At 41.1% G+C, this 13,775-nt stretch overlaps 1 protein-coding gene across 1 annotated transcript in view; it reads right to left on the bottom strand.

The window, feature by feature from the left end:
* Positions 1–458: 458 nt before the first annotated feature.
* LOC138363731 (uro-adherence factor A-like) overlaps positions 459–13,775 on the bottom strand; it is a 38,782-nt gene continuing 25,465 nt past the window's right edge. The window contains exon 5 of the mRNA XM_069323122.1: positions 459–2,796. Coding sequence (XP_069179223.1) covers positions 459–2,796 — 2,338 coding nt within the window. The remainder of the gene's footprint in view (positions 2,797–13,775) is intronic.

The following is a 13,775-nucleotide window of genomic DNA, read 5'->3' as shown; positions in this document are numbered from 1 at the left end:
CATTATGACCGACTTATTTTTATAAATGAATAAATGTGCACATTATAATTCAGATACAAAAAATACTTGATAAGCTGGATACAGTCGTTGTTGCGATGGTTGTTAGGTTGTGTTGCTGGTGTTGACACGTAAATGGGGTGTCTAGTTGTTTACACCAGCTCTAGAACCAAAAATACAGCGTGGTAGCTGCTCTGTTGTTGTTATGATGCGGGAGCCTCTCCCAGAGGAGCCGACGCCCTCAACACTGGTTCGTCACTCAAAGTAATTTTACATTAACAAGGGAACCTAGCTACAATACGGTGTTAATAATTATATTCAGTCTTATTGATTACTTTTTTGTTACTTCTAAATACTAAACTAGTCTATTGACAATGTTTCATAATGTAAATATCGATGACATCCATGACGTCACGGAGTCGATGACGTCACGGAGTCTCCCATTTTCCATCCTGAAGGGATTACAGACTAAGGGAGACTGTGTTATATGTGTGTTTGTGTGTGTCGGTTTCCCGACAACTGTCAACAATACTAATACTCTCACTAACATCAACACTGTTAATAATACCAACACTGTCAACAATACCAACACTCTCAACAATTCCAACACTGTCAACAATACCAACACTGTCAACAATACCAACACTTTCAACGATACCAACACTGCCAACAATACCAACACTGTCAACAATTCCAACACTGTCAACAATACCAACACTGTCAACAATACCAACACTTTCAACCATACCAACACTTTCAACGATACCAAAACTGTCAACAATACCAACACTGTAAAATATAACAACACTTTCAACGATACCAACACTGTCAACAATACCAACACTGTAAAAAATAACAACACTGTCAACGATACCAACACTGTCAACAATACCAACACTTTCAATGATACCAACACTTTCAACGATACCAACACTATCAACAATACCAACACTGTCATCAATACCAACACTGTCAACAATACTAATACTGTCACTAACATCAACACTGTCAATAATACCAACACTGTCAACAATACCAACACTGTCAACAATTCCAACACTGTCAACAATACCAACATTGTCAACAATACCAACACTTTCAACGATACCAACACTGTCAACAATACCAACACTGTCAACAATACTAATACTGTCACTAACATCAACACTGTCAAAAATACCAACACTGTCAACAATTCCAACACTGTCAACAATACCAACACTGTCAACAATACCAACACTGTTAACAATACCAACACTGTCAACAATACTAATACTCTCACTAACATCAACACTGTCAATAATACCAACACTGTCAACAATACCAACACTGTCAACAATTCCAACACTGTCAACAATACCAACATTGTCAACAATACCAACACTTTCAACGATACCAACACTGTCAACAATACCAACACTGTCAACAATTCCAACACTGTCAACAATACCAACACTGTCAACAATACCAACACTTTCAACGATACCAACACTTTCAACGATACCAACACTGTCAACAATACCAACACTGTAAAAAATAACAACACTTTCAACGATACCAACACTGTCAACGATACCAACACTGTCAACAATACCAACACTTTCAACGATACCAACACTTTCAACGATACCAACACTGTCAACAATACCAACACTGTCAACAATACCAACACTTTCAACGATACCAACACTTTCAACAATACCAACACTGTCAACAATTCCAACACTGTCAACAATACCAACACTGTCAACAATACCAACACTTTCAACCATACCAACACTTTCAACGATACCAAAACTGTCAACAATACCAACACTGTAAAATATAACAACACTTTCAACGATACCAACACTGTCAACAATACCAACACTGTAAAAAATAACAACACTGTCAACGATACCAACACTGTCAACAATACCAACACTTTCAATGATACCAACACTTTCAACGATACCAACACTATCAACAATACCAACACTGTCATCAATACCAACACTGTCAACAATACTAATACTGTCACTAACATCAACACTGTCAATAATACCAACACTGTCAACAATACCAACACTGTCAACAATTCCAACACTGTCAACAATACCAACATTGTCAACAATACCAACACTTTCAACGATACCAACACTGTCAACAATACCAACACTGTCAACAATACTAATACTGTCACTAACATCAACACTGTCAAAAATACCAACACTGTCAACAATTCCAACACTGTCAACAATACCAACACTGTCAACAATACCAACACTGTTAACAATACCAACACTGTCAACAATACTAATACTCTCACTAACATCAACACTGTCAATAATACCAACACTGTCAACAATACCAACACTGTCAACAATTCCAACACTGTCAACAATACCAACATTGTCAACAATACCAACACTTTCAACGATACCAACACTGTCAACAATACCAACACTGTCAACAATTCCAACACTGTCAACAATACCAACACTGTCAACAATACCAACACTTTCAACGATACCAACACTTTCAACGATACCAACACTGTCAACAATACCAACACTGTAAAAAATAACAACACTTTCAACGATACCAACACTGTCAACGATACCAACACTGTCAACAATACCAACACTTTCAACGATACCAACACTTTCAACGATACCAACACTGTCAACAATACCAACACTGTCAACAATACCAACACTTTCAACGATACCAACACTTTCAACGATACCAGCACTGTCAATAAAAATACTTTCAAGAATACCAACACTGACAAAAGTACCAACGCTGTTTACAACAACACTGTCAACAATATAAATACTTATAACAATACCAACACTAACAACAATACAACACTGATAATTATAACAACACTGACAACAATACCGGCACTGACAACAATAGTGTGGGTAAGGTTGCATTATAGCAATGACTAGGTCAGGAAGGGCGTCTAGGTCCAGCAGTATTATGATTGAAGAAGAAGATAGGTTTGTGGAGAAGATGATTGGGAAATTTGTAGAGAAGAGGGATGTTTGGATAGATGATCTAATCCAGGGGATTAAAAGTGAAGTCTTTAATAAGATACAGGACGAGGTTCAAAGACTCAAACAAGAGTTTATGGATTATATTCAAGAGGAAATCAGGAAGAGCAGGGTAGAGTGGCAAGGAGAAAGATCTAGGCTTACTAATGAATTTGGCAGGAATAAGGGAAGCTTGACAGGGAAATGGGGAGTAGTAGTAGGTGGAGTAGCGGGAGTGGGAGGGGTGGGGGTCAGCCAGGGAGGGGGCCACCAGCATGACCTTGAACTGAGAAAGAGGACAATCATAATCCATGGATTGCTTGAAGCCAGGGCATCATCGAGGCAGGAAAGGATGGAGATTGAGGATTTGGAGCTACAGGGGATCTTGAGAGACATGAGAGCCCAGATGGCAGGGAATGAGGTGCAAGTCCACCGCCGCATTCCGCCATACAACTGTAACAGGAAACGACCTGTCCTGTTACAGTTCCCTAACGAAGAGGCAGTGGATTACATACTGCATCACAAACACTTACTCAGAGGTAGCGAAAATTACTACAACGAATATATTGACAAATTCATGGCGAAGGAGGAGCAGATAGCCCACAGAGCAAGCAAACAACAATACAACTCTTCCCATTTGAGCATAGCTACACACCCCAGTGCTAATCCACCCCATGCTAACCAGCTCATACCTGCTTCTCAGGTCACTCCCTCCCCAAATCAGCCCTCCCAGGCCCTGCTTATCTCCCCAACACCTCCCTTGACCCCTCTGACCCCACTGCAGTCAAATTCATCCCACATTCCAAGGACCCACTCATCACCTCAACCCCCAAAACCCGTCCAGTCCTCATCCCTTCAACCCCCAAAACCCACCCAGCCCTCATCCCCTTAACCCCAAGAACTCACCCAGCCCTCATCCCCTCAACCCCCCAAGCCCTACCCAGCCCTCACCCCTCCTCATCCCCTCTCCTTCCATGTGACCCCCACTCTTGCGAGGGGGATGAGAGGTTCCCCCCACCCCCTCTATCCTTCCCCCTCCCAACCTCTCAACCTCTATCTGACTCCCAACCTTACGCTATCTCCCAACCCCTCTATGCCTATCAGACCCTCCCTAATCTTCAGACCCAGTATGCCCTTCCTACTCCAGACCTACCTACCCAGGCCCTACCCCAGACCCTCCTACCTACCTTCCTAGAAGCCCAGCCCCCATTAGCCCCCCAAGCTCCCCTCCTGACCTCTTTCACCACCCATACACCCCCCAGACCCCCCCCCCGGATCCCCCCGGACATCCCCCGGATCCTCCCCGTCCCCAGTCACCCCCCAGATCCCCCCTGCCCCCAGTCACCCCCAAGACACCCCCCAGACCCCCAGAGAAAGGGAGAACTCTGGTACAAGAGTTTCCATGAAGAATCTCAAGGTTTGGTACACCAATGCTGCTGGGGTATCTAATAAAGCAGAAGAGATAAAAAAAAGAGTGAGTGAAGCAGATCCTGACATAGTTGCAATTGTGGAAACTAAAATTAATGACATGATCTCAGATGCAATCTTTCCTGAAGGGTACCAGGTGATACGAAAAGAGAGGACACAGAGACAGGGAGGGAGAGTGACACCCCTAATAAAGCGGAAATGGAAGTTTGAAGACCTGGGAAATCGGGTTACCAATGAGTGCACAAGCTTCATACATGGAACTCTGACAGTAGATGGGAGGAAGATTGTGATCTTGGTAATCTACAATCCCCCTCCAAACAGTAGAAGATCCAGGCAGGAGTATGATGACAACAACAAGGCATGTATAGATGAACTGCCGAAGGCAGCAACACTAGCCCACAGAATGAGAGCGAAGCTGCTGATCATGGGGGACCTAAATCATGGAGAGATAAATTGGGAATCAAGGAATCCCCATGGAGGGGACGAAACGTGGGGAGCAAAATTAGTAGATGTTATAGACAGGAATTTCCTAACAAAACACGTGAAGGAAGACACAAGGGAAAGTGGAGGAGTTGCACCGAGCCTATTAGACCTGATTTTCACCCAGAACGTAGAAGATATCGAGAATTTATAGCATGAAATACCTCTAGGGGCCAGTGACCATTGTGTCCTAGTCTTTAACTACATGATGGAATTCAAACTTATGACCATGGGACAAGAGATCTGGGAAAGGAGAGCTGACTACAGGAAAGGGGACTATAAGAGGATAAGGGACTATCTGGGTGAAGTGCATTAGGAGGAAGAAATTAGAGGAAAAACAGTCCAAGATATGATGGACCTAGTCATACAGAAATGCCAGGAGGCCGAAGAGAGATTTATACCAACAGAAAAGGGAAAAAATAAGAAGGAATATAATAACCCATGGTTTAATAGACAGTGTCAGGAAGCAAAAATGGCCAGCAGGCGGGAGTGGAGGAAGTACAGAATACAAAGGACAGAGGACAACAGGATCAGATGCAACAGAGCTAGGACCGATTACATTAACATAAGACGAACATCGGAAAGGGACTATGAGAACGGCATTGCAATCAAAGCGAAAAAAAACAATCTAAGATACTACACAGTCATATAAGAAGAAATAATGTCGGTGAACGACCAAGTGACAAGACTAAGGAAGACAGAGGGGGCATATATTGAAAGTGACAAGGAAATCTGCGAGGCACTGAATGCCAGTTTCCATGGAGTGTTCACTACCGAGCCTGAGCAGCTCCCATTGTTGGAAGGGGTTACCCTAGATGAAAGACTATCAGATATAGAGGTGACAGCAGAGGAGGTAATGAAACAGTTGACAACTCTAGATGCAACTAAAGCAGTTGGACCAGACAAAGTATCACCGTGGATACTAAAAGAAGCAGCGCAGGCCCTTAGCGTGCCTCTGGCAATGATCTTTAATGAGTCACTTATGTCGAGAGAATTTCCCAGTTGCTGGAAGAAGGCAAATGTCGTGCCGATCTTCAAGAAAGGTGATAGGGAGGAGGCACTTAACTATAGACCTGTATCACTGACAAGCATCCCCTGTAAAATACTGGAAAGAATAATTAGGCTACGACTGGTTGCACACCTGGAGAACATTAGGTTTGTGAACAAACATCAACATTGGTTCTGGACAGGGAAATCGTGCCTAACAAACCTTCTGGAATTCTATGATAAAGTAACAAGGATAAGACAAGACAGAGATGGTTGGGCAGACTGCATATTTCTGGACTGCCAAAAAGCCTTTGATACAGTACCGCACATGAGACTGCTGTTCAAGCTCGAAAGGCAGGCGGGGGTGGGGGTGTTACCTATCGTTCGTTACGGCTCGTGACCCTACAGCAGCCAAGCTTTAGTTACGTCTAGGGATACCACTGTTGCTCTCTAAAGCGGGTCACCAGTATAACCCCATGAATGATAACAGGCTAAGACTTAAAGTATTTCTCCCTTAGGACTGAAGAATTATACATATAACTTATAATATATATATTCAAGACAGTATAATATAAAAACACAGATGGTCAAGTTAACTATTACAACAAACCAAAAGTATTGTCTTTCACCTAATATAATATAATAAAATATGGCACAACAACAAGTAAACAGACTTATCTCCCCCATGTTATTCCTTCGAGTCCCTTGAAGCTACTGAGCTCTCGCTCTGTCGCTACCCATAATCCTCTCCTCCTCTGCCTCATCCAGGGTGAGGGATGGAAACTAAAGACTTTTTAATATTTAAAACTAATTGAACAACCACTTGTGCTCAAAACACATAAGAATGCAAATTACATATAATAGTTACTTGCAAAATATATAAGTACAATGCCACCTGCTTAATTACAGTAAATAAACAATTACATAAACTAAATAAAAGTGACATCTGGAACTCCCAAACTGAACAGGTCCAGCAATTCTAACTTCCCGAATCTAACAGGTATTAGACATGTGAAAAGCAACCGCGCTCCTGTCTCCACTGACGCTGCCACACCACACGATAATTTACAAAAATATAATGTGTGTACATATATGATGAAATGGAACAAAAGTTTATTTTAAATTTATATACGTATTCAGCTAGGAGTACGTAATACTTCCACCTCCAAGAAAAAAAAATGCAATAGATTGAAGATCAATGGCATTTTTTCAAAGTAAAATGTATGACACTTGAGATTTATGGTATTAATTACACCAAACATGTAAAAGTAATAAGAACACATTTCTGGACAAAAATGAAAACACTCCAAATATAGTCTTACAGGAAACTCAGAAATTTCAGTTTTATGACTATGTTTTACATATGTGTCACTGGAGTATGCAAATTTATCTCTCCAAGGTACTATCTCATTTATTTCACTTTGTTTCAGATCATATTTCACACTCCTATCAACAACAGTATCATTAGTAGCATGAATAGAATTGTCAATAAAGGTAGCTGCTTTCACACAGTTATCACGGCAATTTAGCTTTTCATTTGTTTTTACTCTTTCTCTAAGATCAGTCCCATATTTCCATGTGATCCCTTTTCCACATGGTGAAGTTTTCCAAGACAGACTCCATTTCCCATTACTCCCTTTTTCTGGAGCTAAAGTGCTTAATTGAAGCTGACTGGATGTTGAGTAGATTTGGGACTTCTCCTGGGTATGCTCTGACAAGGACATCTGCTTCTCATCACTCTTGATCCTCTGTGGAACACATACTCTCGCCCAATGGATACTAAAATTAGAGAAATTAGCATTAAACCTCACAATTATGTATAAAGCTTTCCCATTCATAGAACCTTCCAGAACGCAACACAACAACTTAGCAAACCGTTGACCTTCAAGCCAAAAAATACAACCCAAGATAAGTGCAAAGACTACCTGATCGAACTGACTCAGATGATCCATAAGGAACACAGAAATCAATTTCCTCATAACTCTGTCATAACGATCAGTGAAAGAAAACAGGCATATGCCTAGGCACCATATCTCAATCAGAACTCCGAAGACAAGTTCACACCCTCTGATGGTGAACTTGAACACAACACACACTTTCATCAACCGTCTAGTCTGCCAAAAGACTAAATAAAACATGCCAAAAACTTGACAACCCTCACCATCACTTCCCAAGTGATTTACGTCTGATGACAACCAATCACCCAAGAGGTTTAAGGGTCTTAACATCTTGAAGATGCACAGCAGATTACCTGAGAAACGCCCAAGGACAATCTGAAACCCTTCACAATGATTAACACTAGGTAGGATAACCTTATCCCCCAACTTGAAATACACACCTGGAGCCTCAAACATCTGCTCCCCAGTATGATTTAATCCTTCACCCACAATATGACTCTGAAAGTCAACTCCAATATGACTCTGAAAGTCAACACCACACTTGAGTGGAACATACACTTTTATCACTTGTGCATTAAAATTAACTAGATCTGAATATAGAGACACTGCTCTAGTATAACTCACCACTTCCTCAGAACTACTGGTTGCATAACCTACTTGAGTAAACTCTCTCTGCTCAACCACAAGGCTTGACAAAGACGTCCCACAGTCCATTACTTCACAAGAAAATGGCTCCTGCAGAATAAAAGTAGATTTCAACATCCTACACACACTCTGACTCAATGTACACAATGAGAAATACTTACTCCACATAGAATAAGAATCACAATTCCGCAACTTAGATCCAAATGCTACTTTACCACTCTTAATGATTTTACCAAAATTTCCTCCCATGACTTCTGGAGCTGCTTGGAGTACTGTCTACTCACAATCAATAATATCACTACCAAGCTGGGTCACATCCTCACAGACAACTGAAGAGGGAGGCTCAATGGGTCTCCATCTACTCAACAGAAGCTGATCCTCTGGCTGCTTTCCCACACTCTCCAAAACTGGATGTACAGTACAGACTGTCTTCTTGCTTCTCTCTGAAATCTTAGGGTCAGTTCTACTCAATGCACATAAATTAAGGGAATCTGAAGCGAGCGGGCAAGTAACAGGTAGTTTGACCTCCTCCCCTATACTATCACCTTGACTAGGGTGAGGGGGGGCCTCTACAACGGACTTACTCTCGACAACTGATTCTAAACTTGGAGTGAGCGGGAATACTTCTGCCAACCCGACATTTTGTCCTAAACCATTCACTTGGCTGGAATACAATAGAGTCGTGGCTTTTAGGTTTCTCTCAACTCCTGGCACAACGTTCGTAGTGAGCGGGCAAGACAATGGTTCATGGACATCCTTTTCCAATTTATTGGAATAAAGCAGAGTCATAGTATCAGGCTTACTCTCAACAACTAAATCGGCCACACAGGAATCTGGAACAACCACATCTCACTTCTCCACTGAAGGGGTACTGGTTACTGGAACAAATGTTTGAGTAACAACATTAGAACTGACAACTGGATTTATAATAGTACTGACATCAGCACAGGTAGAATGGACAAAACCATCTTCTACAACAGGTTGTTCATTCATAGAACTAACTTCAGCACAGGCAGAATAAACATGGTCTGCAACTGGCTGTTTACACAAACGGGGATCATTCTCACCCACAACATGATTTATGGCCACATCATTACCCAATATAACATCCACACCTGGGATGGGCAACTGTGTACTAACACCCACAGTGCATAAACTTGGTGTAATGGTGGATCTGAAATTAATGTCTATTAGAGGTACAGTTTTACATCCTGCAACACTCTGAAGAACAACAAACTTTCCTGTCTCTCTCTTTTCAACATCAGAAAGAATACTGGATGAAATTATTGTTTGGGAAGCACCTGTATCACGAAGAATAACCACTGGCTTCTACTTCCCATTAATACACAAAACTTCACCTGAAGACATATATGGTGAATACTGTTTCACCCAATTGGGGTTTACAGTTACATGTTTATTAGTAAGTTTATTTTGCACACCTCTGCAATAAATGAGACCAGTTGGTCGTAACTCAGGGTGCAATATAAAACAGGAATTAATTCCATGGCCTTTTCTTTTACAATGGGAACAGGACCTTACAGTGGACACACTGGTAGAACCAACTGTAGGTTTAGAAATAACCTTATTATTATTTGACATTCCTGACAATGAAGTAGCAGGATTAGGTTTTGTAAGAGAAGAGCTCATGGGAGTAACTGGAGCACTAGGACTGGATGGATTCTGATAAGGAGTTCGGTGAGCATTATAATTTACTCTACGACTTGACTTAGGTGAAGTGGCCGTAAACTGGGCCTTAGTCAACAACTCATGCTCATCCGCGAGCTTTGACAGCTCATAAATGTGTGTTACATTCTTTTGTTCTGCCATAAAAGTAGACAACTTGTCTGGGAGACATGACAATACTTCTTCCATTATAAGAAGATTCTTTAGAGCATCAAACTCAGTTACTGAAAGTAACTTTAACCATCTGTTACAAAAATTTGTCTTCTGACGAGTAAAATCTGCTATTGTCTGATCGCTTACCCTCCTTAGGTTCCGAAACTTTTGCCTGTGTGCCTCTGGATTTAATTGATACGCATTTAAGATGCTTTTCTTTACAAATTCGTAATCAAAGCTATGAGCGTCAGGTAGGGATGTAAAAACCTCCTGACTACGCCCCTTAAATTGAGACTGCATAATGGCTACCCATTGATCCCTTGGCCAGTTCATACTGATGGCAATTTTATAAAAATGTGCAAAGGAAACCTCAGGATCCTCCTCATTAAACTTGGGTAACTCTATATACTTATTCATCCTGATGGGATTATTATCACTATTTGTTGAAACATTACTAGTATTTCCATGCCCAGCTGCCATACGCTGTGTTTCAAGCCTGAAGTTAGTGTCAGCCATTTGTTGTTGAATCTCTAATTGTTGCTTTTTTGTGGCTTCTAGTTGCAACTGTGCCGCAATTTCTAAACGCCTAGTCTCAAGCTCCCTCTGCTGAGCTTCAGCCTCTAATATTTGCTTTTGCTTTTGAGCTTCAATCTCTAATAGTTTCTGTTCCTTTTGAGCTTTAAGCTCTAATTGACGAGCTTCTAACTCAAGACGCTTTAACGTCATCTGATCACTCGACTCCTCTCTTAACTCCTCTAGAATTTCTTCTTCTAACTCTCCATTCTCAACTAAATGCGTCACAATGACTTTCACAATTTGGGCTTTAACCATTCTATTGTTGGCGGTCAAATCCAACTGATTTGCCATTTGTATTAACTCAGTCTTTTTTAGGCTCTGAATCCCTTCAAAGTCTGGGTGAGCCAACAACGATACAACTTTCTCCTCCATCGTTACTAACACTTGGCACTTGATTCACAACAGTAATTAAAACAATGGCACTGCACTACACTTCACTGTAAAATTGTCACCACACTGAAAATTCGCTTGGCCTCACTGCACAAACAAAATATATAGGATGACTTACCTCAAAATCGTGAAACGTTGTTACTTGACATACAGGAAGGCTTGCTTGGCACATGGAATAGTTCTTAAGAAACACACAGACACTTGACACACTGGTACCTAGGAAGGCAAGGTTAGATTAGCACAGTTAAGTTTAAGTGGGAACAATATCTCCCGGACAGGCCCCCATAACTCTTTGTTACCTATCGTTCGTTACGGCTCATGACCCTACAGCAGCCAAGCTTTAATTACGTCTAGGGATACCACTGCTGCTCTCTAAAGCGGGTCACCAGTGTAACCCCATGAATGATAACAGGCTAAGACTTAAAGTATTTCTCCCTTAGGACTGAAGAATTATACATATAACTTATAATATATATATTCAAGACAGTATAATATAAAAACACAGATGGTCAAGTTAACTATTACAACAAACCAAAAGTATTGTCTTTCACCTAATATAATATAATAAAATATGGCACAACAACAAGTAAACAGACTTATCTCCCCCACGTTATTCCTTCGAGTCCCTTGAAGCTACTGAGCTCTCGCTCTGTCGCTACCCATAATCCTCTCCTCCTCTGCCTCATCCAGGGTGAGGGATGGAAACTAAAAACTTTTTAATATTTAAAACTAATTGAACAATCACTTGTGCTCAAAACACATAAGAATGCAAATTACATATAATAGTTACTTGCAAAATATATAAGTACAATGCCACCTGCTTAATTACAGTAAATAAACAATTACATAACCTAAATAAAAGTGACATCTGGAACTCCCAAACTGAACAGGTCCAGCAATTCTAACTTCCCGAATCTAACAGGTATTAGACGTGTGAAAAGCAACCGCGCTCCTGTCTCCACTGACGCTGCCACACCACACGATAATTTACAAAAATATAATGTGTGTACATATATGATGAAATGGAACAAAAGTTTATTTTAAATTTATATACGTATTCAGCTAGGAGTACGTAACAGGGGGAAAGGTTCTAGCATGGATAAAGAACTACCTAACAGGAAGGAGCCAAAGAGTTACGGTAAGGGGCGAGAAGTCGGACTGGCGAACAGTACCAAGTGGAGTACCACAAGGATCGGTGCTGGGACCAATTCTATTTCTTGTATATGTTAACGACATGTTTACAGGCGTAGAGTCCTACATGTCGATGTTTGCGGATGACGCAAAGTTGATGAGAAGAGTTGTGACATATGAGGATTGCAGGATCCTCCAAGAGGACCTGAACAGGTTGCAGAGATGGTCAGAGAAATGGCTACTGGAATTCAACACGAGCAAATGTAAAGTTATGGAATTGGGACTAGGAGATAGGAGACCAAAGGGACAGTACACAATGAAGGGGAACAGCCTACCTGTGACGACGCGCGAAAGAGACCTGGGTGTGGACGTAACACCTAATCTATCTCCTGAGGCACATATAAATAGGATAACGACAGCAGCGTACTCTACACTGGCAAAAGTTAGAACATCATTCAAAAACCTAAGTAAGGAGGCATTTAGGGCGCTTTACACTGCCTACGTGAGGCGAGTCTTAGAGTATGCCGCCTCATCATCGAGTCCCCATTTGAAGAAGCATATAATGAAACTGGAAAAGGTTCAGAGATTTGTAATGAGACTCGTCCCAGAGCTACGAGGGAAGGGGTATGAGGAGCGCCTGAGGGAACTGTGCCTTACGACACTAGAAAGAAGAAGGGAGAGGGGGGACATGATAAGAACGAATAAAATACTCAGAGGGACTGACAGAGTGGACATAGACGAAATGTTCACACGGAATAGTAACAGAACGAGGAGACATGAAAGACATGGAGACATGGATGGAAGCTTGAAACTCAGATGAGCCACAGAGATGTTAGGAAGTTTTCTTTTAGCGTGAGAGTAGTGGGAAAATGGAATGCACTTCAGGAACAGGTTGTGGAAGCAAATACTATTCATAATTTTAAAACCAGGTATGATAGAGAAATGGGAAAGGAGTCATTGCTGTAAACAACCGATGCTCGAAAGGCGGGATCCAAGAGTCAATACTCGATTGTGCAGACACAACTAGGTGAGTACACACACACGCACACACACACACACACACACACACACACACACACACACACACCAGAAAATATTGCACAAACGAATGACATCATTTTATCTGAAAGGAATCACCCCTCCAGGAAACTCAACTAACTTTTTTTTAAAGCACTCACTTGTCATCGGCCACTCCTGTTTTTTCAGAAATTTAAACTTAATTGTTAGAAATACAACTTGCGAATAATTGATATATTTATATATATATATATATATATATATATATATATATATATATATATATATATATATATATATATATATGTCGTACCTAGTAGCCAGAACTCACTTCTGAGCCTACTATGCGAGTCCCGATTTGCCTAATAAGCCA

Source organism: Procambarus clarkii, chromosome 11 (genome assembly GCF_040958095.1).
Source record: "Procambarus clarkii isolate CNS0578487 chromosome 11, FALCON_Pclarkii_2.0, whole genome shotgun sequence".
Taxonomy (NCBI): domain Eukaryota; kingdom Metazoa; phylum Arthropoda; class Malacostraca; order Decapoda; family Cambaridae; genus Procambarus; species Procambarus clarkii.
The sequence above is the reverse complement of the archived record's forward strand: the minus strand, read 5'-3'. Positions and strand labels throughout refer to the sequence as shown.